Source organism: Garra rufa, chromosome 24 (genome assembly GCF_049309525.1).
Source record: "Garra rufa chromosome 24, GarRuf1.0, whole genome shotgun sequence".
In the NCBI taxonomy this organism is placed as follows: domain Eukaryota; kingdom Metazoa; phylum Chordata; class Actinopteri; order Cypriniformes; family Cyprinidae; genus Garra; species Garra rufa.
The window spans coordinates 18859234-18885166 of record NC_133384.1 but is presented as its reverse complement, the minus strand read 5'-3'; the positions used below and the strand labels follow the sequence as shown (position 1 = coordinate 18885166).

The following is a 25933-nucleotide window of genomic DNA, read 5'->3' as shown; positions in this document are numbered from 1 at the left end:
TGTATAGAGTTCTCAAGTTGGAAAAGACATTTGTGACCCTGGACCACAAAACCAGTCATAAGGTTAAATTTGACAAAACTGAGATTTATACATCATATGAAAGCTCAATAAATAAGCTTTCTATTGATGTATGGTTTGTTAGGATAGGACAATATTTGGCCGAGATACATCTATTTGAAATCAGAAATCTGAGGATGCAAAAAAATCTAAAAGACTGAGAAAATCACCTTTAAAGTTGTCCAAATTAGGTTCTTAACAATGCATATTACAAATCAAAAATTACATTTTGATATGTTTACAGTAGGAATTTTACAAAAAATCTTCATGGAACATGAACTTTACTTAATTTCTTAATGATTTTTGGCATAAAAGAAAAATCAAAAATTTTGACCCATGCAATGTATTTTTGGCTGTTGCTACAAAGATACCCCAGCGACTTAAGACTGGTTTTGTGGTCCAGGGTCACATTTAGTTTCCACTTTAAGTGAACCTTAGTTCCCACAAGAAATGTATTATGTGGCGCTTAAAAAAATAATTTATCTTACAAATAATGTACTCAGCCCCTTGTCATCCAAAATGTTCATGTCTGTCTTTATTCAGTCGTAATGAAATAGTTTTTTGAGGAAAACGTTTCAGGATTTCTCTCAGTATAATGGATATGTATGGTTATATAAGTTTAAACTGGGGGGCACCATTGAAGTCCATTGTATGGAGAGAAATCCTGAAATGTTTTCTTCAAAAAATATAATTTCCTTACGACTGAAGAAAGAAAGACTGGGTGACAAGGGGGTGAGTACATAATCAGTAAATGTTTGTTCTGAAAGTGAACTAACCCTTTAAATTATTATTATTTTTTTTTATTGTCTAGAGCCCTGTTTGTCTCCTTGCAAAGAAAAAATATTTCTATGACCTGGTCGCTTTAAAAATATGCAAATAATATGAATTCTGTAATTCATAGTTAAGTACCTGAACACTGTTATTATGTGGTCATTATTCATCAAAATGACCAAAATAAATAAATGAAATTTGTTGCTGAATAATGCATTACCAAGCCAGTGTCCACAATGCACTACAATTGTTGGCATGCAGAAGTGGGGGAGTCCATGTAGGGGGCTTGATGTTGGCAATACTTTTTTATCTTCCCTCCAGCAGTGGAGACAGACAGAAATATCTTGGCGTCTGGAAAGTTTTGGCCTACATAGAACCTATTCTCTAAAACTGCTGACTGCTTTAGTTTGACAAAACAAATCAAAATGTCACTACCTTCGGTAAATGATAGTTTAGTGTTCCATTTAATTAGGGTGTGTTTTGTTGTGGATAGAATATGAAACCCTTTAAATTGGGCGGAAACCACTGAATTAACATCCATTTTGTTTGTTTGTTTGTTTCCAGATCGAGCTAACAGCATCAGTACATTGGACTCCTTGGATTTCGCACGGTATTCAGATGATGGCAACAGGGAGTCGGATGAAAGGGTGGCAGGTAAGGAGAATCGTAGATATAAAAATCAATAACCGTAAGTTTTTTTCCATGAAATGCATCTGGTTAGATCAGATTTTATCGCTTTCAAAATTACAAGTGCATTTTCCTCAGCCACAGTGACTGGTCATGTGGTTGGTTCTAAACACGCAATTGCAACTTTGTGTCATACAATACTTTTAATACTAGAAATCTTTAGCCCATTGAATTTTAAACATTTAGTATCCACTTATCATATTAGACCACAATTGACAGTAGCCAAATTTTCTCTTTGCTAATGCCCTGAATTTCCAAGAACCCAGTTCGGGAGTACAGTACGTGGCCATTTTTTAGGCGAAATGAGAAGGAATTGGCTTTACTGGACGTTTTTCTGGAAACTATTAGTGGTTCGGTGGCTTGTGTAAAACTGTTTTACGAGAGGCGATTTGGTCAGTGTTTACCGTATATGACACACGATTCTTGGCATTCGTGATTGATGCGAATTCACATGGGTCAAACAGTATGGTTCACTGGGCGCTTTCATCAGCGGTCTCATAGATGAGTGCTCTCCATAGACGTGTAGGAGGGCTAACTAATAGCTTGGGTGCTCAACTTTTCTTTCTAATTGGGCTGCACTGTCAATAACTATCTTGCTTTCCCATTTCTTTCCAAGCAAAAGGTTTTCTGGCTCTCAAGTTTCCTCTCTTGTCATTTCCCTGTTTTGATACTCGCTTGGCTAGATTGCCATACCGTTCCTTTAACTTTTTCCTGCATTAGCTTGAGTCCCTTCCAAGCTTCAGATTCCTACATTATCCTGGCAGCTTTAGATTTTTTTTCCCCCCGAAATGTGTTTTATTAGGAGTAATTCCTGTGAAAATTCACACACACACACACACACACACACACACACACACACACACACACACACACACACACAAACAAGAAATTTTTTTAGAGCGGAGCTGTGCACATATTTGTTGGCTACAGGTTAAAAAGTGAAGTTGATGAATTGTTTGCAAGTGTTGGTGTTTCTACTATCCACTGCAAAAACTTTAGCTTTTTCTCATTGTATTATTAAGGTCTGTTCACACCAAGGCTGCATTTTTAAGCATTGAATGAATCAAAACAATGTTGCTGTATGTACTGTATTTTATTTGATAAATTAAATTATTATTTTTATTTTTTATTTTTAAATGTAATTTATTACTATTTTTTATATTTTATACCTCTTTTTAGGTTCATTTATTTTGTTTATTTATTAAATTTCACAAAACGAACATTTGTGTTTAAATTAAATAAAAAAATAGTTAAAGTTAATATTTCAATTTTAAATAAATTGTTTTTAAATATGTGATTGTCACATCAAACTTGGTGTGAACAGGCCTATAGTGTATATTAATGTATAAAATTAAAGCAAAGAAAATTATAAATATATATAATTGTTAAAGTGTTTTTTTTTAATGTTCTGTTGCCAAAAAAATAATTTGGCGCCAATATTTGTTTCTTATAAGAGCCATTTGCTCCTTAAGCATTTATTTATTTATTTATTTATTTATTTATTTTTGTCTGGAGCCCTGTTTGTTTTGAGTTTTTTTTTTTTTTTTTTAAATGAGCTGGTTCATATAAAAATATTTAATCTAATTTATTTTTATTTATTCATTCAAAGATTTGTATTGAAATATTAAGTAGTTAAAGTTAATAGTTAAATAATGAATTGTTTGTAAATGATGTGATTGTATACTTATATAAACTCCTTTTAAAGCTCTTAAAGCTCCTTTTTCTCCTAAGACTAAAGCATTTCAATAACGCAGTGTAACTGCACAGCCATTGGTTTGTGCAGTTAGTAAAAAAAAGCGGAGCTGCACAAGCCTATGGTGATGATTCACGCCCGATCGCGCCAAAAAGGGCGGAGTATCTGGCTATACAAGCGTGCATTTCGCCATAGGATCTCAGATCCTTTTCCTTCAGCGACGACTTTACATCTTCACAGAGACTGACTTCGCTCAAGAAAGAAAAACTCCCTCTCACCGTCGACGAGCCTCGCAGCGGATCTTTCCTGCTCGGCAGATTGACGCTACTGCAGCTGACTGAGATTCCCTGCCGCTATCCGGTGATAGCTAAAAAGAGCATTTTTCTAAAGAGCAAATTTCTAGGCGTTGTTGCAAATTCCACGGCGTTATTGACGCTCGTGCAGAGCCCCTCTGCATCGGATGGAGAGGTGTTTTCGGGCTCACCACATGACCCCAGCCCCCTTGCCGCAACCCAGCACTGCCAGCGCCGGCATGGACGCCGAATTGTTCCGCGTCCTATCAAAAGCTATAGAGGAGCTGGGATTGGACTGGTCTCCTCCTGAGGAGCCCACAAGAAGCCGTCTGGACGAGTGGTTTCTGCCAGGACACCGCCAGGCCCCTCGTCAACGAGCCTCGCCGTTTTTCCCTGAAGTACACGACGAGATCTCCAAATCCTGGCGTGCTCCATACTCCGCCCGCCTGCGTGCTTCCTCTTCCTCCGCCCTCACGATGGTTGACGGTGCTGAAGAGAAGAGAGAGCGCAGAAGTCGTCCCAAGCGATGAGGCACTTCCTGCCAAAGCTTTCTAGCTCCGCAACGGCTCCCAGTCGCCCCAAGCCGGCACCGACTCAGTAGCCTGCGAAGACCATTCCCTCAGCTGCCCAACCAGCTCCCCAGACGGAGCCTCGTCATTGCTCCCGCTCGGCCAGACGCTACCCTTTCCCTAAGCGCCAGGGACCCCGTCTCAAGATGGTGTTGGACCAGGCGCCTCCAGCATCTTCCTGATCTCAGGGACAGGAAGAGGGAAGGGCCAAGTCTCGCTGGAACCGGACCAGCCCCCAAGTTGCCTCTCCTGAGCTTCCAAACACCCCGTTCTGTTCCGGGTGTAGAAGGCTGCGTGTTTGTAAAAAAAAAAAATGGCTGTGACTTACGGGCCCTCTGTGTCAGCCCCCTTACAGCGTACCGCTGTGATAGCAGAAAAAATAAAAAACAAACATTTTCAAAAAGAGAGCAAATTTCCTCTTCCAGTGCTTTCAAGCAGCGATCAACTGCTCGAACCAATGCAATCCCTCGCCAAACGGGCCGAGGCATGGCAAGCCATCCCCGGAGTGTCGAAGTGGGTTCTGGGCATAATAGAACGAAGTTATACACTTCAGTTTGCTCGAAGACCACCTCGCTTTCGCACAGAGCGAGTCAGGCTTCTACAGCCGTTACTTCCTCGTTCCAAAGAAGGATGGCGGACTAAGACCCATCCTCGACCTCAGACATCTGAATCGCGCCCTCATGAGACGGCCGTTCAGAATGCTTACGCTGAAACAGATCCTCGTGCAGATACGCACAGAAGACTGGTTTTGCTCACTGGATCTGAAAGACTCGTACTTCCATATCCAGATTGCCCCCCATCACAGGCAATTCTTGAGATTCGCCTTCGAGGGAGTGGCTTATCAATATACAGTCCTCCCATTCCGACTGTCCTTAGCTCCCTGCACATTCACGAAGTGCATGGACGCAGCACTCTCCCCCCCTGAGACAGATGGGAATCCGCGTCTTGAACTACCTCGACGACTGGCTCATCCTGGCCCAGTCGGAGGACGAGCTAATACACCACAGATCCATAATCCTCAGCCACTTAAGAGTGCCTAGGACTCAGGGTCAATTTTGCCAAGAGCGTTCTGTCTCCCAGCCAACGTATTTCGTTCCTGGGAGCAGTTTTCGACTCCACCCAAATGAAGGCAGTAGTTGCGCCGCAACGAGCCCAGGCTATCCGGAAGCTCGCGGCCTCCTTCAAAGTCGGAGCCCTTCGCCCTCTCAAAATTTTTCAGAAGATGCTAGGCCTTATGGCTTCGGCATCTCCAGTACTCCAGTTGGGCCTGCTTCAAATGCACCCTCTGTAGTTCTGGCTGAAACCAAAGGTTCCTCCTCAGGCCTGGCGTCTAGGACGCCTACGTATCAAGGTAGATCGAGCCAGTGTCACAGCTCTGACTCCTTGGAAGAACCCTCAATAGATGGAACAGGGCATTCCCCTGGACATGGTATACAGAAGGAAAGTGGTCTCGACAGATGCCTCCAACTCAGGTTGGAGTCTCCCCGAGACCGTTTTAAACACTATCTCTCAATCCAGAGCACCCTCTACAAGGCGGCTCTATGATCTTAAGTGGTCTGTCTTTTCCGCCTGGTGTTCCACCCGCGGTGCAGATCTGAGTTTATGCGACATATCAGTGATATTGTCCTTCCTTCAGGAGCTGTTAGACAAGGGATGATCTCCCTCCACGCTCAAGGTCTATGTGGCGGCCATAGCGGCATTTCATGACCTTATGGACTGTCAATCTGTGGGAAAGAACGATCTGGTCATTCGTTTCTTGAAGGGGTCGAGAAGTCTTAACCCTCCTCGCCCCATCACAGTTCCTTCTTGGGATCTGCCCACGGTGCTGAGGGCTCTGAAGAGCACCGCTTCAGTCCATTGACCTTTGCCCTCTGACGCTGAAAACTGCCCTGCTTCTGGCATTGGCAACAGTCAAACGTATGGGTGACCTACAGGTTCTCTCTGTGAACCCTGTATGCTTGGAATTCGGGCCGAATGACTCTAAAGTCATCCTGAAGCCAAGACGTGGTTATGTACCTAAAAGTCTCTCGACGCCGTTCAGAGACCAAGTTATTTCCCTCTTGGCACTTCCCCCTTCGGAGCAAGACCAAGATTGTAATCCCCTCTGCCCCGTTAGGGCATTGAGGTGTTATGTAGAGCGTTCTGCTTCTTTTAGGCAGTCAGAACAGCTGTTTGTGTGTTTCGGTGGCCGCACCAAGGGGTCTTCGGTCACGAAACAGAGTTTATCCAAATGGATAGTGGAAGCCATTATGCTGGCTTACTCTTCTTTGGGCCTACAATGTCCCATGGGGGTAAGAGCCCATTCGACTAGAGGAATTGCCTCGTCCTGGGCCTGGTCCAGTGGTGTTTCCATTGCAGAGATTTGTGCGGCGGCCAGCTGGGCCTCGCCGTCCACATTTGCTAGATTTTATAATCTGGACGTCCCGGTCTTGCAGACTCGGGGCCTTTCTGCATAATAGGATAACTGTTACCAGTACTAGATATTATGTTGTACGCTTTGGCCTCAGTTGGAGCTCCAAACTGTACTATTTCCCTGGAACAGATGTTCATTAGGTCATCCTGATCGAGCAAGTTGGCCCGTATTAGCCCTTTAGTGCTAGGGCCATGTCAGTCGTTCCTCTACCATAGCAATGGCGGGATTGTACTGGTTCCCCATAAGCGTCTTCGACGCAGTACGAGTGAAAGTATCGAAAGGGAACGTACTCGGTTACTCTCGTAACCTCGGTTCCCTGAGATACGGGAACGAGTACTGCGTTGCTAGCCGTGCTATATAGCTGCACGACTCAGTCGTCGCTTCAGACGAAGTACCTGAGATCCTATGGCGAAATGCACGCTTATATAGCCAGATACTCCACCCCTTTTGGCGCGATCGTGCGCGAATCATCGCCATAGGCTCGTGCAGCTCTGCTGCCGAGCCATTGGTTCGTTTTTACTCACTGCACGAACCAATGGCCGTGCAGTTACACTGCGTTATTGAAATGCTTCAGTCTCAGGAGAAAAAGGAGCTTTTTCCCATAAGCGTCTTCGCGCAGTACTCGTTCCCGTATCTCAGGGAACCGAGGTTACGAGAGTAACCGAGTACGTTTTCTTATGATCTGGTCCAAAAAAAAATATTCATTTAACATTTATTTTACTTTTTTATTTTTATTTTTTTAACTATGTGGTTTTATTGGTTTAACTTATTTTTATTTATTCCTTATATTTAAAAAATATTTTTTAAATATTTTTTTTATTTGAATCGTAAGCAGTTTAAGGTAATAGGTAAATATTAAATAATTAATTGTTTGTAAATATGTGGTTTTGCTGCATCTGCTTTAATTGGTTTAACTTATTTTTATTTATTGATTATATTTAAAAATGAAAATATGTATTTGAATCGTCAACAGTTAAAGTTAATAGTTAAATATTAAATAATAAATTGTTTGTAAATATGTGATTTTGTTGCATAAAACTTGGTGTAAACAGGCCTATAATGAATATTAATTAATGAACAATAAAACAAATAAAATCAAATAAAATGTATAAATATGGTCCATTTGAAAATAATAAAAAAAGTTTTTATTAGTTTAACTTATTTTTATATGTATTTAATATTTAAATACAATTTCATCATATTTAAAAAAAAAATGAAAAATTGTGTTTAAATGTAAAGTTAGTAGTAAATATTAAATAATAAATTCTTTGTAAATGTGATTTTGTTACATCAAGCTTGGTGTGAAGATGCCTATAGTGTATATTAATAAACAAACAATAAAGCTAATAAAAATTAGAAGTACATCTAATGGGCATTTTTTGATGCGCTATTTGTTGAAAGCTAATTCTGGGTAAGTAGAAAGCATAAGGAACCGTGCAGCAGAATAAGATTGCTTTGTACAAATTGGGCATTTCCTCCCAAATCTTGACCCCTTCAGTGATGAGCACAGCCCTGGCTGTCTGACCTGGGGTTTATTGGCTGTCTGGTGGGTCTCTATTCCAGTATTTCTCTTTCCAATACTGGACCACAAACCATCCAGGCAAGCACACACCTCTGCCACTCCTTTTTTTTTTTTTTTTTTTTGCTTGTTCTTACATTTTTTCCATTTGTTAAACTTGCATCCTGTGCCATTGATCAGCAGCAGAAGTGCCTTTATCCCATTTGAGCTCTGCTTTCTCTTAGCCTTTCCTCTTGATTTCTTTGTTTTATTTTAATTAATCTTTCTTTCTTTCCTTCACTACCTGGCCCCATTCAGGTAAATGGTGTTCCAGAAAGAGCTCTTGGGAGTCCCACCTGCTGATCATCAGTGCACAGTCATGCAAAGTGTCCTGTGCTCTCCATGCTTTTGTTTCTCAGTGTCTTTGGTTGTGTCTCAATCCGTTCCCTAGTTCAGTACACAAATCAGCTGATTTTTTGAAATGTTCTTATTCGATACCAGAAGAATATTGGTCATTACATAGTGTTTTAATGCAAGATCCCAGGTAACTGAGTAACCATTGTCCGAATCAAAGTGGATCAAATTGCTTCTGATCCCAAATTCCTGTTTTAGGAAACTAGGGAGCGGAGTGCGACACAGCCTGTTTTAGAACTCGTCTAGCAAGTCCACATTAGCAGGATTGCTGCGGGGTTTTGCATACACTAGTAAATCCCTTACCAATTAAACAACATGTACAACATCAATTAAATGCAAACAACAGGTGGATTTAGATTTTTGTGTATTTAGGATTTGCGTCTGTATGTGTTTGAGATTGTTAACCTGTTAGAATAACAGTCGTACTGAGTCTTGTGAGGTGCTAGGTTTTTTTATGATAAGAAAGCATGATTTCTTTTTATATTTCAAGACTTTTTCTAGTAGACCAGTTAGTTAGTTTTTTTTTTTAAAACTGAAGTGTGTCATTTTTTTCTGTGTTAAATTACTTTCTCATATTCCAGATTAGTATGCAGAGACAACTGTAATTAAGTCATTGGCATAAAAAGCGTCACATTGACAAATAATTGTTGACATGACAACGTTAGTCTAGCCAATGACGTGAGTTTGGGGTAGGACTACCCATTTCATTATTAGGCCCGTCCCAAGTAGTATGGTTTACAATTTGTTGTAGTACTTGGTAAGAGTCAGACGTGAAGAAATCTGTACCAATCTAGACTTGAAGAGATAGTTTACAGAAAAATGAAAATTCTGTCATTTATTGCTCACCCTCATGTTGTTCCAAACCCGTAAGACCTTTGTTCATCTTAGTAAAACAAATTAAGGTATTTTTGATGAAATCTGAGAGCTTTCTGACCAGTGTACTTTTGATTTAGTCTTAGTTTTTTGACTAAAATGAAATTTTGTTTTAGTCATATTCTAATCATCTGAATTGTTTTAGTTTTGTCATGTTTGGTTCAATTAAAATGAACTCTGGTGCGATTGCTCTGTTAGTGCGGTTCATTTGAGTAAGTGTGAGCGCTGCCATTTGAACCCTGGTGCGCACAAAACAAGCGGACCGAGACTGCTTAAAAAATGTGTCTCAGTCCTCTTCCAAACAAACTCTGGTGCAGTTTGAAAGAAATATGAACGCAACACAGACCAAATACTTCTAAACGAACCAAAAACATCTTGTAATGACAAGATGCTATGCTATGTGACATGATTTCATGCATCTAAAACAAAACGAGCAGAGGGCAAATGTGGAGCAACAAGGATGTAAAGTGCCTTTTATGAGCTCTTTGTGAGTTTGCAGGTGGTGAAAATAAAATCATATACATGCAACATAAGCGCTCTTAGTCCAGCAGATGACTTTGGGTGTATTAATTTGACTTAAAGCAGCGACTTTGTATATGTTATACACCTGCAGTTCCGCTTTACCCTTTGCGTTCCTCCTTTTCTTTTGTTTGGAGTGTTCAGTGAGTTCCATCATGAAATATACATGATTCAACCTGACAAATGAGGCTGTGAACATATCACTACGCCTTTAGGTTCGGTATCTTTAGGTTTGCGTCAAAAATGCCAGTGTGAACGCTAAGCGGACCAGGACCAGCTTTTTTGGTCCGGACCAAATGAACCAGTGTAAACACAGCCTAAATCTGTAGTAGATTTAGTCAGCTAAAATCTAATGAGTTTAGTTACAGTGTAATGCATTTATAAAAATTTTCGGTCACACTTTATATTAGGTGGCCTTAATTATTATGTACTTAAAGTCCAATGTACTTAATGTGGTCATATTGCATTGCAAAACACTTTTGCTTCTATTAAGGTGGGATATGGGTAAGGTTAGGGACAGGTTTGGTGGTATGGATAGGTTTCAGGGTGGGTTAGGGTGTAAGGGTTGGTTCAACAGTGGTAATTACAGAAATTAATTACAAATGTAATTACATATAGGTTTTTAAAAATATATAAATACAATGTAAAAAACATGTATGTACACAATAAGTACACTGTACCAAATTATTAATTTAAGTGTAAGTACATAGTTGTTAAGGCCACCTAATGTAAAGTGGGACCAAATTTTCTCTAAAATGTCTAAACTCAATGAAATGCCAGTGGTTATGTAGGCTAATTATGCATTCTTTATTACAACTTGCTTACCACATTCTTCATTCATTCAAGCAGACATATTTATTTATATAAATGCATTTGGATTAATATTTATTAGGGCTATTAAAGTGATTTAGTCAAGAGCAATAAGCAATTTCCTGTCTTTCTTTTGTTGCTTGATTGACATCATTGCAACCGACAATAGCAACTAAAGCCTGTAATACACTACACGACTTTTAAAATCTGAAACACTAGGCATCATACACTTACCGACTTTGTAAACAGTGGCAAAGGAAAACTGGCAGTCATACACTAGAGGACTGAGGATCATACACTACCAGACTTTAAAGTAGTTCCGATCACAACAAACTCATGCAGAAACGTGCACCTTGTTGCTAGGAGATGCTTAACAAATGAAAACAAAATGCGTTCTAAAATCGTCTGAAAATATCAAACATGTGCAGACCTGCAGACTGGCCCTGATTTTCAGCAACTAGCGTCAACTTTTTCAGACTGTAAATCGGTGGACAATCAGGGCAAAAATCGTGTAGTGTATTCCAGGCTTACATTAGGCTGCTGTCCCTTTTACTTTCAACTGAGACGTAACTGACTGTGTTTACGCGAATACTCATAAAAAAGGGGACAATTTAACATAATTTTTGGTGTATTTCGCCATTCATGCAATGCAAAAGTGTACTTGAGGCACTGCTTCGGTTTGTGCGCTCAGAAAACCGGACCAAATTGAGAGCTCTTTTGCATTGTCAAGTTTATCTATATGTCTGCTCTTCTCTTACTCCCAGATATTACCATTTTTGTTAAGCAAAATGTACAGCAAATGTATGCTAGCATGTCCGGCCAGATAGATCAGTAGGCTATGATACAGTTCAGATGTACGCATCTAACCTCCTAACCACACAGCAGATTCATGCTGAATGAACTTCTTTACAAATCATCCCTCCCTAACAGTTTTGTCTGGATTTTATTTGTTAACAAAAATGCTAATAGACAGTTTCATCTGTGGAAAAAAATACAGATGATGAAAATTGATTATAAATTATTTGTCAATGAAATTAACACTGTTTCTGACCCTGTATTAACAGCAATGCAGCTGAAATGTTTTAAGGACATTGTTAAAATAGTACATTGACATCATTGGTTCTTACTTTTTGTGCAAAGAAAACAAAAATAACTTTATTTATTAATTTCTTCTCAGTCAGTTTTCGATCAAAAGAGTACCACGACGAATGCATGACAGTTGCATTGTTGTCTATGTAAGGTCAAAAAGCTCTCGGATTTCTTCAAAAATGTCTTAATTTGTCTTCTGAAAATGAACAATGTTCTTACGGGTTTGGAACAACATGAGTGTGAATCATTAATGACAGAATTTTTTGGGTGAACTAACCTTGCAACCAAGTGACAAATGGGACTCCCTATGGTCATGTGAACTTTATGGACAACATATGCAAGCGATTGGATGCATTTTGGCAAATGTGTATGATGGCACAGAAATTACACACTTCAGCTTTAAAAAGTCAAATGGAATTAGAATATCTAAAGGAATTTGAAAAGAAATTGTTTTTTTTTTTACCTTTCATCCAAAACAAACAAACAGACTTTGCTTTGCTCTAAATCCCTGGTCAGACAGCAGCTAGTGAATTTTGTGAAAGAAATTCAAACCCGATGGAAAATCATGTGTAAATATTTTCATGATCTGGCAGCTCCTCCAGCAACCTCTGCTGCATGTGTTCATTAGATCCATAGTGTGCACGTCCCTGTTTTGGTTCTGCCTCAGCTTCTTACAAAAGTTGTCGTTTTTTTCTTTTCTTTCTTTTTTTGATTTTGTTTTTTCATGCCCATCCTTTGTTCTTTTTTCCCCTTTTGTTTTTGTTTCTTTGTTCCCCCTTCTCTTGGTTGGATGCCTGTTTGTGTGTGACCCACTTCCCCCTGGTCCAGTTCTGGAGTTTGAACTGCGGAAAGCCAAGGAGACCATTCAGGCTCTTCGTGCCAACTTGACTCAGGCTGCAGGTGGCGTACTTTCAACTTTTACACACTTCAGTCCTTTCTGCTATAGGAGCTGCTCTCATTCCTGTAGGCAGTTTGTAATGTCCACCATAAATCAAAATCCAGCTCACTGGATTTTCTTTCTCTTTCTGTCTCTCGCTCTCGTTCTCTCTTTCTCTCTCTCTGTAGAATGTGAGATTCCCTCTCAAGAGAGAAAAAACTACAAATCCAGTCCTGAAATTCAGGTTACCTTGCTTTTCAATTTTATATGACTGTGTTATAACCTAAATATATTAGATTTCTCTCAAATTTCAAACTGCATTAACTTAATTTTTGTCCAATTATTTTTCTAGGAACCTATCCGCTCTCTGGAAAAGAGAGCCTTAAATTTTTTAGTTAATGAGTATTTATTGAAAAATGAATATAAATTGACGGCCATCACATTCTCAGATGAAAATGATGATCAGGTAATCCTTTATGTTTTCCTGTTGTGCATTCATTTTTATGGAATGAAATATTCTAGTATTTTATTTCTTCCTGTTATTCATGATATTTTATTTCTCCAGGATTTCGAGTTGTGGGATGATGTGGGTCTAAACATTCCCAAACCTCAAGACCTATTGCAGCTCTACAGGAACTGTGGGAACAGCCTGCCGTTGCATCGGGAAACTGTGGATGTGGGGGTCAATGTGGACGCAAATGATTTGCCTGGAGGCTATTTTTCCCAGGAACCTGTGCAGAAAACTGAAGCTATACAGGTATTTATGTATAGGAAGAACAGTTGGTATTGCAGTCGGGGAACATGTTTACATGGACATAGTTTTCTGATTAAGGTCCATATTCTGGTTAAGCCAGCGTTAAATAAAATTCAGATTCATACCAGTCAAAAGATTTCAAATGTTTTTAAAGAAGTCTCTTCTGCTCACCAAGTCTGCATTTATTTGATCCAAAGTACAGCAAAAGCAATACAATTTTGAAATATTTGTACTATTTAAAAAAAAAATGTTTTCTATTTGAATATATTTTAAAATGTAATTTATTCCTGTCAAAAAAAAGCTAAATTTTTAGCATCAGTCCTCAGTGTCACATGATCCTTCAGAAATCATTCTTATATGCTGGTTTGCTGTTCAAGAAATGTTTATTATTATCATCAATATTTTTTTTCAGGATTCTTTGATGAATAGAAAGATCAGCATTTAGTATAAATTTAAGCATTAAGCTTTAAATTGATCAAAAGTGATGATAGAGACATTTATAATGTTACAAAAGATTTATATTTCAGATAAATGCTCTTCTTTTAAACTTTCTATTCATCGAAGAAACCTGAAAAACAGATCTACTCTATAATAATAATAATAAACGTTTTTAGAGCAGCAAATAAGAATATTACAATGATGTCTGAAGGATCATGTGACTTGAGTAATGATACTAAAAATTCAGCTTCAAAATCACATGAATAAGTTACATTTTTAAAAAATATATAAAAATAGAAAACAGTTATTTTAAATAGTAAAAAAAAATTTTGCTGTGCTTTTTACTGTTTATTGCAGGCTTGGTGAGCAGAAGATTCTTCTTTAAAAAAAACATGAAAAATCTTTCATTTCAAAAACGTTTGGCTGGTAGTGTTTCAGATGCCATTAATCAGAATTTTATTTCAGAATAAAGACTTAACCAGATTATGGACCCTTAAAACACTGTTCAAAAACATTTGGTAGTGTAGCCATTTTAGTTGCTTTCCTGGAAACTGGAATGTTGGCTCAATCAGATTATGGCAATCAGATTAATGCATTTACATAATCAGAATATGGCTAAATCCTAATAATCCCATTTTAAATATCTATTCAAAAGGAATTTTTGATTAAACATGCTGCTCTGTGGTTACGTTATTTAGAATGGCCTTTGATTTCTCTGGTCTAAATTATGCCAACTTTTATGTCATTTCGATGTTATCCGCAGCAGGAAGTGGTTCAGGAGTTGGAATATCAGATCAGCCTGCTGAACAGTGAGAAACAGAGTCTGGCTGAACAGATTAAAAAGCTTCAAAGGTAAGAGTCATCGCCTGCTGCCTGTGGGCCAAATTCAATCAAAACCATTAGAAACCTGCCGCATGAGCTGTATAATCAGAGCTAGGAGCAGCAACCTGTGATTACTGTCATAATTAATAACTGCTCCCAGCGCGTGGTCTGATCTCATCAGCTGATGTTTATAAAAAAAACATACTTTTGTGTGGAAAAATATTTAGCTGTAATTTTTGACAGCCACGATTCCTGACGGTTTTGATGCTGATCAGGTAACCTGTTAAACTAAATAGTATTTTGATATAATTACAGTTGAAGTTAAAAATGTACATACACTTTGCAAAATCTGCAAAATGTTAATTATTTTACCAAAATAAGAGTTTAGTACCTGTCTGTTTTCACATAAAAGACATATACTACATATAGTCCTCAAAAGAAAGTAATAGTTGAATTTATAAAAAAAAATAAATGACCCTGTTCAACATTTTACATACACTTGATTCTTAATACTGTGTTGTTACCTGAATGATCCACAGCTGTGTTTTTTTGTTAGTGGTAGTTGTTAATGAGTTCCTTATTTGTCCTGAACAGTTAAACTGCCCACTTATATTCATAAAAGTTCTTTGGTTTTTCAGCATTTTTGTCTATTTGCACTCTTTCCAACTGTGACTTTATGTTTTTGAGATCCATCTTTTCACACTGAGGACAACTGAGGGACTCATATGCAACTAATACAGAAGGTTCAAATGCTCACTGATGCACCAGAAGGAAACACAATGCATTAAGAGCCGGGGAGTGTAAACTTTTGAACAAAATGAAGATGTTTATGTTTTTCTTATTTTGCCTAAATATCTTTATTTTTTCATTTACTACTGTCTTTCAAAAGCTACAGAAGATACTTACATATTTTCCAGAAAACAAAATAAATGAAATTTACCCTGATATTTAAATTATAAAAAAAATTACCCCCCAGCTCTTAATTGTGTTTCTTTCTAAGGCATCAGTGACTGTTTGAACCTTCTGTAATAGTTGCATATGAGTCCCTCAGTTGTCCTCTGTCTAAAAAGATGGATCTCAAAACCATACAGTCATTGTTGGAAAGGGTTCAAATACACAAAAATGTTGAAAAACCGAATGTGTGGGAACTTGAAGAACCTTTCTGAAAAACAGCGTTCAGTTTAACTGTACAGGACAAACAAGGGACTCATGAAACAACTGTTATTATTGTGAACTAAATGTAAAAGTCTTTTATGTGAAATATCTTATTCAGGTTGGTACTAAATAAAAAATAACATGCATTATGATCCTTCTTATTTTTGTAAAATAACTAACATTTTGCAGATTCTGCAAGGTGGATGTAAACTTTTGACTTCAACTGCATATAATATTTATACTCACCCATAGTCTTTTACGACCCCAGTACTCTAATACTGTGCTTTCAAGCGCTCAAGACTATCCTCCTCTCCCTCCGGCTCAATGAACTCTCCTCATTATGACCTTCTGCTCTCTGACATTTTTTCCAGCGTGGCATTTACGTTTCCTAGCTAGAAATGAGCTCGACATATCTTTATAACTAGTTTTAGCTCCACTTCATACTTCACCTTATCTGTCTCTTTCTTTCCCATTCCATGTGTTTGCCACAACACTACTGTATATTCACTTCTATACTCAATTTTCGTATATTTTGCACATCACTAAATTTAATATATGTATCCTTGTGTATGTGTAATCCAGTGATATCCAGGCACTTCAGAGGAATGTTTCATCAGAACCCACATCTGCAGTAAAGTTGACTCAGTCTAAGGAAAACACTCCTTGTGGTAAACCTCCCCTAGACAATGGACAGTATTTGGACATACGAGGGGTCACAGAAACAGACGGCTCCTCGGATGCCAACACTACAAAGACCTCAACCACTACTAATGCTACTACTGACTGCACTGAAAGCACCACTACTGCTGCACAACCTCACAGCAAACTGAAGTCTCAGAGTCAGCAGGGTAAAACCTCTGTGCAATTTGACCAGCCCAATAGGTGAGACCTGCACTTCCATATTCCACTGGACACTCTTATGACTATAGACCTTTTTCCTGAGTAAACGATGAGCGCCGCCAGATTGAATGCTTTTCTGTTCCGGTTTCCATAGGAACCCATTCAAATAGCGTCCATCTGTTTAATGTAGCTAACGTCCGCTGCTTCGTGTCATCTACACACTCATTAAAGTGAGGCACTGACAAATGACGGTCATTGCGACATTGCCAAGTGATGGCGCTATGGAGCCATGTGCTTTTTAAAAACATTGTAATAGGTTTGACATTAGTTTATTAGCTCGGAATATACCCTAATTTGACTAGAAACAATGCAGACAGGAAATGAAAAGCATTCTTTCAGTTAAGAGTCGGACTTACTTCCATGTTCAGGAAAAACGTCTATAAAAAAAATCAGAAACTGTTATCGTTAGTCAAGATTTAAAAGATGACAATGAAAAGTATTACATGAGTTATGTAAGAGTCAGTAACCTATTCAGTTTGGATTCTGTGTTACTGTAGTGTAGACAATGAGGCATGAGATTATGGCCACTAGATGGCAGCACTGCATTAAGCACCATTGCAGTTCTCATCCAAGTCTTACTGCAGTGCTGACTGGTACAGTTTATTTCATTCATCATCATTTTGCACATCTGCTCCGGATGGACTTTTACCCCACGAGGCTGATTCAGACAAATTACGCTCTCATTGTTTTGACTGTTCCTATATCAGTTTTGCTCTGTGCTGTGGAAAGCTGGGCTAATATGTGGAGTTATTGGTAACCGGAGGTGGAGGTGGCTTGTTAAATCATGTTTTGTTTGCTTGTGCAGAAAGCTGTCTCCGGCCTTCCACCAAGCACTTTTGTCCTTCTGTCGAATGTCTGCTGACAGTCGGCTGGGCTCAGAGGTGAGTGGGATCGAGTAGCATACAGGTACAAAAACACAAGCACATGTGGAGTGGACTTGTTGAGACACTAAGGAAAGTTCATCTAAAAATGAAAAGTCAGTCATTAATTGCTCACTCTGGTTTGGTTCCAAACCCATAAGACCTTTGTTTATCTTAGGAGCACAAGTTAAGATATTTCTGAAGAAATCCAAGAGCTTTCTGAAACAATCAAGACTCAGAAAGGTAATAAGGACATTGCTTAAATAGTCCATGTGACATCAGTGGATCAACCTTAATTTTATGAAGCTATGAGAGTACTTTTTCTGCACAAAGAAAACAAAAATAATGACTTCATTCAACAATTTCTTCTCTTCCGAGTCAGTTTTTTATTTGCATTAACAAGTACCACAACGCATGCATGTTTCGAGGCCCTGAAATTGTCAGTTGCATTGCTGTATTTGTAGGGTTAAAAAGCTCTCGGATTTCATCAAAAATATCTTAATTTGTGTTGTGAAGATGAGCAAAGCTCTTACGGCGGGTTTGGAATGACATGAGCATGAGTAATTAATGACACAGTTTAAATTTTTTAGTCAACTATCCCTTTTAAAAAGCTCTATTTGACTCGTACTGTATTCTTGTGAATCTTCTGAAGCCATACGATAGCTTCGTGTGACGTACAGATTGAATATAAGTATTTATTCACTGGAAATCATGAGATCTGTCCATGAAATTTCTTAACATTTGCATTTCGTTAATGAATTATTGAATGAATTTTTTCATAGTCGTCATTCTTTCAACGTTTAGAAGTCAAATAATCAAATTGATTCAGTTTAGTGTTCGAAGTGTTAATTAAAACTAAAGCTGCTAAAAATGTTCAGTAATTGAAGTAAAACTGAAATAAAATAATATAAATAATGGTTGAAAAAAGTACGTTTAAATTTAAACCTAAACAAAATCATAAATGTTGCCTTAAAATGACTAAACCTGAAAGAAAATTAAATAATAGCAAAATTGAAATATTTTTTTGAAAAAGATAATAAGCATAAACTAAAGTTAAATGAAAACCTAAATATCCAAAAAAGCTGATTTAAAATATGAATAAGTAATATAATAGTAAGGGTGGGCGATATGACCAAAATCTTACATCATGATATAATTAATTTTATAATTAATTGATTTTTATAACAATATATGTCACAGTATAGTTGTTTTTGCTTTAAATAAGATCTTTATGAGATCAGAATTTTTAATTCCATAGAAATTTCATAATTCTTGTCACCAGTGTCAGTAGCACAACAACTAATAAAAAAAAACCTCACTGACGACAAGTAAATAGCCAGCGATTAAGTAAGAATAAGAAATAATAATTACAAACAATAGGACAAAAAAACTACAGTAAAACAAATAAGAAATGCTACATGCAATGCATAGGGTAAACAAATAAATAAAAACACTACACATTCTTAACTGTGTAAAGTAAATATATATTTCTTCTTATTAAAGTTACAAAAGCGATTTAGTCAAGAGTAGTGAGAGATTTTGTCCCTTTTGTTGTTTGATTAACATGAATGACAGAGAGCAGGAATATTAGACTGCTGTCACTTTAAGAGCTGCCCGGATCCAATATACTGTTACAGATGTGTTTTCTTTATCAGATGTTTGCTTTCACTTAAGACATAAATGACTGTGTTTACAAGGTTGTTTGCAAAGACACATACAAGTGTGTATTTAATCGCTCAAGGCTTATAAAGCCGCAACGTGCCTCTCTAACAGCTCTCAGAAACACTCTCAGACAGTGTGCACGTATAGCAAAATGAGGTCTCTTTCGCTGCTGATTGCATTTTAATGATTAAAATCACTTGTTTTTAAACCGCAATGCCTAAAAACACGTGCAAATGATCACATAGCACATAGCACAACAATGTCATTTGAGTGTGTAACCACAATAGAGACGATAATCCAAAATCTCTACTGGTTGACAGTTGTCTAAATTTCACTTGGAATAACTCGTATGAACCTCTTTTATGGTGCTTTTAGAAAGTCAAAATGGTTTGGAACAAACATGAGGGGTGAGTAAATGCTGACAATTGTAGTTTTGTATTGAACTCTTTCTTTCAAGTATTATGAGCGGTTATTAGAAAAGAAAGAAGTGCACTTGAAGCGGTTCAGTTGCTTTCAAAATCAGCAGGAATGCTTTAATAGGCACGTTTGAGAGGTCGCAGCGTTCACGGTGTCTTCTATGTCTAGAATACAAAAGCAGAAAAGGTTCTCGGGTTGCAGCTATGCAGTAATTTTTAGGCACGTGTGATTAAATCAAATGTCTGACATGTTTGCCTCTGCTGGTCTTTGTGGCGAAATTTTTGTGCCTAATTCCCTTGTCCTCGGTTCTCAGGTGTCTCGAATCGCTGACAGTGAGCAGAGCGTCATGCTCATGCTGGGCCGCTGTCTGCCACACATTGTACCCAACGTCCTGCTGGCCAAGCGAGAGGTAACCAATGACCTTTTGACCCAACAGCCACACCTCATCTCCCATCATGTCCACTGCGGCTGGCTTCTTCCTCTCATTCTATTCTTAATTCAACGTTGACTCAACTTATTTTTTTCCATTGCAGTTGTGTCTCTCTCTGTCTGTCTGTCTGTCTATACCCCCAACCCAGTCCACCTCTCTCTCTTTTGTTGTTCACTCATTTCTTCTCTTGCTTTTGTGCATGCATCTCACTGCTCCGATAGAGAATGGTTGTGCACCTCTGTCAGGTGAGTGGAACACATCGGCACGTTCTCACATCAGCTCTGCTTCCTTCATCATGCGTGTGACCTTTGACCTTTCAGTTGGCTTGGCATTTCATCAGCTTCCTTAGTTGTGAATCAAATGCATTTGCATTTATACATTTCTGTTTCTATTGATGAGCTAAGCTTTGGATTTTTTTTTTATAATGTAAACTTTTGGTTTGTACTGAACATAAACTGATGAAACTGATGAAGCTCTAAATGTCTTCTTTTTTAGATTAATTAGATTAAGGTATTTTTAAACACTAATTCACAGCAATAATCTGTAATGACAGCAATAATGATTTTAATTTTATTTGTAATATTATTATTATTATTATTATTATTATTATTATTATTATTAGTAGTAGTAGTAGTAGTGGTGGTAATTTTTTTATGGTTAATATTAATGTATAATATTAATATAATAAACAAAGTTTAATTTATGTGCTGCTTTTCTGAAGCTTATATACATTTTCTTTTGTAATCCTTTAAACTTTAGTGTAAATACATTACCAGTCAAAAGTTTTTGAACAGTAAGCTCACTAAGCCTGCATTTATTTGATTAAAAGTACAGCAAAAACAGTAAAATGTTTACTATTTAAAATAACTGTTTTCTATTTTAATATATTCTAAAATGTCATTTATTTATGTTGTCAAAGCTTTATTTTTAACATTATTACTCATTTTTCAGTGTCACATGATCCTTAGGAAATCATTCTAATATGCTGATTTGCTGTTTTTTACTTATAGAAATTAACATTTTTATTTTGCAAGGCTGCTTTAAATTGATCAAAAGTGATAGTAAAGACATTTATAATGTTACAAAAGATTCATATTTCAGATAAATGCTGTTTTTACTCAACTTTTCATCAAAGAAACCTAAAAAAAAGTCTGCTCAGCTGTTTTCAACATTCTAATATGCTGATTTGCTGTTAAAGAAACATTATTATTATTATTATTATTATTATTATTATTATTATTATCATTATTTAAACAGTTAAGTATATATTTTTCAGGATTCTTTGAACAGAAAAATCCAAAACCAGCATTTATCTCACATAAAAAGCAACATAATAAATAACATTATACAGTAAACCATTCAAAAGCTTGGAGTCATAATATTTATTTATTTTATTATAATTTATATTATATATTATATTTATTTATATAATTATGTAATATATAATTATATAATTTATATTTATTATATTTATTAATTGAAATATTATATATTTTTTACTTATAGAAATTAATATTTTTATTTAGCAAGGCTGCTTTAAATGGCTCAAAAGTGATGATAAAGACATTTAAAAATGTTACAAAAGATTCACATGTCAGATAAATGCTGTTTTTTAAACTTTCTATTCATCAAAGAAATGTGAAAATTCTGCTCAGCTGTTTTCAACATAATAATAAATAATAAATGTTTTTTGAGCAGCACATCAGAATCTTTGTTTGATTTCTGATCATGTGACTGGAGTAATGATGCAAAAAATTCAGCTTTGAAATCACAGAAATAAATTACATTTTAAAATATATTTAAATAGAAAACACTTATTTTAAATAGTAAAAATATTTCAAAGTTTTAGTGTTTTTGCTGTACTTTAGTTCAAATAAATGCAGGCTTGGTGAGCAGAAAAGACTTCTTTAAAAAAAACTTCTTTCAAAAACTTTTGACTGGTAGTGGACATCAAAATAAGCAATATATATGTAACTGTACTGGGAAAACAGCTAAATAAGGATTCATATTTAATAACCTAGTAGTAATCATTTATTATTGACCCACGTTAAATTAATATGATCACTTTTGGATTTTAGTTTCTGTTTTAAAATGTTTTTCTCTTCCTGAAAAACGTAACAGAAAAATATTGATGGCTTATCTTCCAGGTGTATTAAAAAGGTTTGATGCAAAACAGCTGTTGACAATAAAAAAAGGGAAAAACCCTGTGATATGTACTACCCTAACTTCCCTTTTCATCTGAAAATAAGTCTATAAGCTGTGTTTTGCTGTGATTTGACTATTCTTAAAGAGTGTTCGTAGGCATGACGTAAAGTGGCGTACCTAAAAACCCATAACTGTGGTAAAATGTTAAGCAGCAAGGGGCGGTCGCATTACAGTTTTTGTTTCCATGACTTGCGTTCATATACATGCAAATACGGTAGGCCGGAAACAGAAGCTTGACATTTCACTGTGTTCCAAAGTGAATTTTAAATCATGTGACCAATAGAAGATTGATATATTTTATTACATAGTAGATTGAGCATTATTTATTTAATTATTTAAATGTTAAATGAAAAAATTTAATTATTATTTATGCTTTTAAAGAAAGTCACCCGTGAGATCATACCTTGTCCGCAGTGTCTAAAGACATGTTGCAAGCCCAAAGTTTAGTGTGACTGCCATATATGTTTCTTATTCACTGCAATACATTAATTACAAAATAAAGATTTTTTTGTTTGTCTTGTTTTCCAGCACAAATACCTAAACAATCTTCAATCAAGATACATTTACAAGAGGAGCAAAAAGATTTATTTAAGTCTTATGTTTTATAAAAAAAAAGAACTAAATGTATACAGTCTAACCAAAATTCCTTCAACCTTCAACATTTCTCATATTATCACAGTTTATTTGCTATAGTTTCGAAAATGGTAATAACATATGACAAGAACTCAAGAGTTAAACTGTCAGAACAAATTCATTTTGATCATTCAAGATAGCTTTGATTGAAAGGTATGTAACAAAACATGGTCAGGTCAAAGTGTCAAATCAAATTTTTGATCCAAAATCTTTATGAATTTTACTGGTAGTCCACTTTGGGAAGAATTTTTGGGTATAATATGTCACAGTTGACTTTATTTTGCTGTCCTCACTTACGTAAATGAACTATAGTGTCCTGCACCCACTAGTAAAAAAAAAAAAAAAAAAAAATCAAAAATTACTGTCTGAATAATTTTTGGTTTGACTATGTTCGTTTTTCTTTAAAACAAGAAAAATATAAGCTAATGGAGTTAAAAAAAAACTTGATTCAAAGTAAAAACTAAGTGTATTTTTCTTGGCCCACGGGCGGATTGTTTTTCTGATTTTAAGAAATAAACTCTTCACTTTTCATTTCAGAAACATAATAGTAAAAGTAAAGGTCCTTGCACACTTTTGCACAATTTTCGTATAAGTTTTTTTTTTTTTTTTCTCATATTTGTTATCCTTTCCTATCGAAATGCTTGCTACGGATGTGAAAATGCAGAAAATGATCTGATCTGATCAGAATTTTTTTTATGAAGGACGAAAATTTTCAGAGGCAGCGTGTAAACTTGATTGACACAACATAAGGTCGTATTTATTTTTTAATGTGCGAAAATTCAGTGTGCAATGACCGTAAAAATTAATTTAAGAATGTTTCAATATTTGTACTGGAAAACAAGAAAAAAAATTCTAAGTAAGAAATACATTGTTAGTGATCTATGGGATCGCTATTATTTTTCCCCAAATTGCTTTTTTTTTCTCCATTTAAATTTTTTCTAAACTCTGTGTTAATGGTTAAATTACGTTTTATTAATCAAAAAGCATGTCTAATTAATTGGAAATCATAAAACTTACACAATTTAACAACAATTTATTATAAGTTTAACAAATACATTTTTTACGCCCCCTATTTCCTCAAATTCTGTGTTTTTCTTTAATTTCTGGATTCCATTTTTGTTGTTGCGTTAAATTTTAATAATCAAAACATCTCTAAGTATTTGATTGTACTAAAAAAGTATATATATATATATTTATATATAATTTTATTTTTATACAATCAAATAATTAGAGATGTTTTGATTATTAAAATTATTGATTATTTATATATATATATATATATATATATATATATATATATATATATATATATATATATATATATATGTATGTATGTATGTATATATGTATATTCAGATATTATTTTTTTATTATTTAAAAAAAAAATTCCAGAAATACTTTGCATTTACACTTTTCTGCTAAATTCTAGTAAATAATCTTTCTGGTAAACATTCCTAATAATAATTTTATTAGTTGAAGTACTACTACCACCATTACATTAAGTAATATATTTCTGTCACAATTTCTTCAAGTTAAACCAAACTTTTATTTGGACAAGTTGCTGTGAAGACCTGAACATTTCTGTTTGTATATGATATGACGATAGTTTTTCTCAAAAGAAATGGTAAATGCTCACAAAGTGACTCTTTATTGAGGTGGAAGAGGCTGAAAACACTGCAAGCATCACATGCTCTTGAGTATGTATGTATGTAGTAAACTAAACCGCACATTTGCACCATTCATTTACACAGAGACACACAGATCATGAAGGATTCATATTTAAATAGTCTTTTTGCAGCTTAATATCGTGTTTTGATTTAAGTGTGCTGACATTTAATGTATTCATCCAAAATTTGGCAAATTCCATGACATTCTGCATTATACAGTAAATTCCATTTTTATGACCAGATTCCACATTTGTTGCAGTGTTGCGTTCATAAAATGGTGGCAACAGCAATAAAAAATTGCAAAAAAATTTTATGAATATATAGTTTAGTTGTTTGTTGGCTTAAAGTAGTTAATAATAGTCAAAATATAACATGTTTCTGCAAATAAATGTAGTTAATAAGTCTAGCTTTTAGCCGTTTACAGCTGCTGTCCCAGGTGTGCAAATATATGTTTTACAACTGCTTCAAACACGGCTCGTCCAAAAAAGAGTGTATTAAAAAGTTAAACTCTGACAGCCAAGCCAATGGAACGTTTCTCTGCTGTGATTTTTTTTTTCTTCTTCTTTTTTTGTGCTTCAGGCTGCATAAAAACTGCCTGCCTTTCAGCTGCTGGTGAAACCTTGTCTGAGTTTAAATAGTTTTCTTTGCCTCCCTATTACAGAGCTGATTTGGTTTAAATGACTAAACTTTTAGGGGGAAAAAAAGCATTTGACATCTGTTGAGAGCAGACCTAAAGGTGTGTACCGTTCCGAGCAAGTTCCACAGCATTTCCCTCATGGGGCCTCTCTGATTTGCATAGGGCAGTTCTGTTTTACGTGAGCCAGGTGACAGTTTAAAATGGATTGGATGCATTCCAGGTTGAAGTCGGGTGAAAACAAACACCACACGAGGAGTAGAGATCTCCTTGCTGTCGCTAAAACTGGACTTTGAGCTTTGCCTGTTAATTCAGTTGGCTTCGTAACTTTTTCCTTGAATTCTGACACACCTAAGTTTTTCCCCCTCATCTGCTGCAGAACACTTACTAATCAGGTGCTGCTGGAACACCTGCCTTGCAATATAATTCCTGTCATCTGTACACCTATAACAAAAGATAAAGTCTTTTGGAATTAAAGGCTATTCGAGTTATTGATTACCATGTAAAACTGATAAGACGTCAGATATGCCGCTTGTTTGCAACAGTCCAAAACTCCCCGACTTCTTGCAGAATTATGTCTGGTGTGTTTGTGTTTGTGGCTGTTTTTCTGCTTGGGCCTCTTTGCTTTCTGCTGGTAATTATCTTGATATGTAGCAGTTGATTTCTTTTGTGTTTAAGAAATGAGTCGATGCAGGCTGATGGTATAACTGAAAATTTGCATATAAATACAGGTTTTCATGGGAAACAATTTGGAGTGACTAGGAATCCAAGCATGCAAGTTCTTGTTTTTTTC

At 36.1% G+C, this 25933-nt stretch overlaps 1 protein-coding gene across 1 annotated transcript in view; it reads left to right on the top strand.

Moving 5' to 3' along the window:
* relch (RAB11 binding and LisH domain, coiled-coil and HEAT repeat containing) overlaps positions 1-25933 on the top strand; it is a 56140-nt gene that overhangs the window by 10363 nt on the left and 19844 nt on the right. The window contains exons 2-10 of the mRNA XM_073830558.1: positions 1393-1482; positions 12515-12586; positions 12752-12807; positions 12916-13029; positions 13129-13320; positions 14519-14607; positions 16315-16614; positions 17438-17513; positions 19885-20042. Of these exons, the coding sequence (XP_073686659.1) occupies positions 1393-1482; positions 12515-12586; positions 12752-12807; positions 12916-13029; positions 13129-13320; positions 14519-14607; positions 16315-16614; positions 17438-17513; positions 19885-20042 (1147 nt within the window). The remainder of the gene's footprint in view (positions 1-1392; positions 1483-12514; positions 12587-12751; positions 12808-12915; positions 13030-13128; positions 13321-14518; positions 14608-16314; positions 16615-17437; positions 17514-19884; positions 20043-25933) is intronic.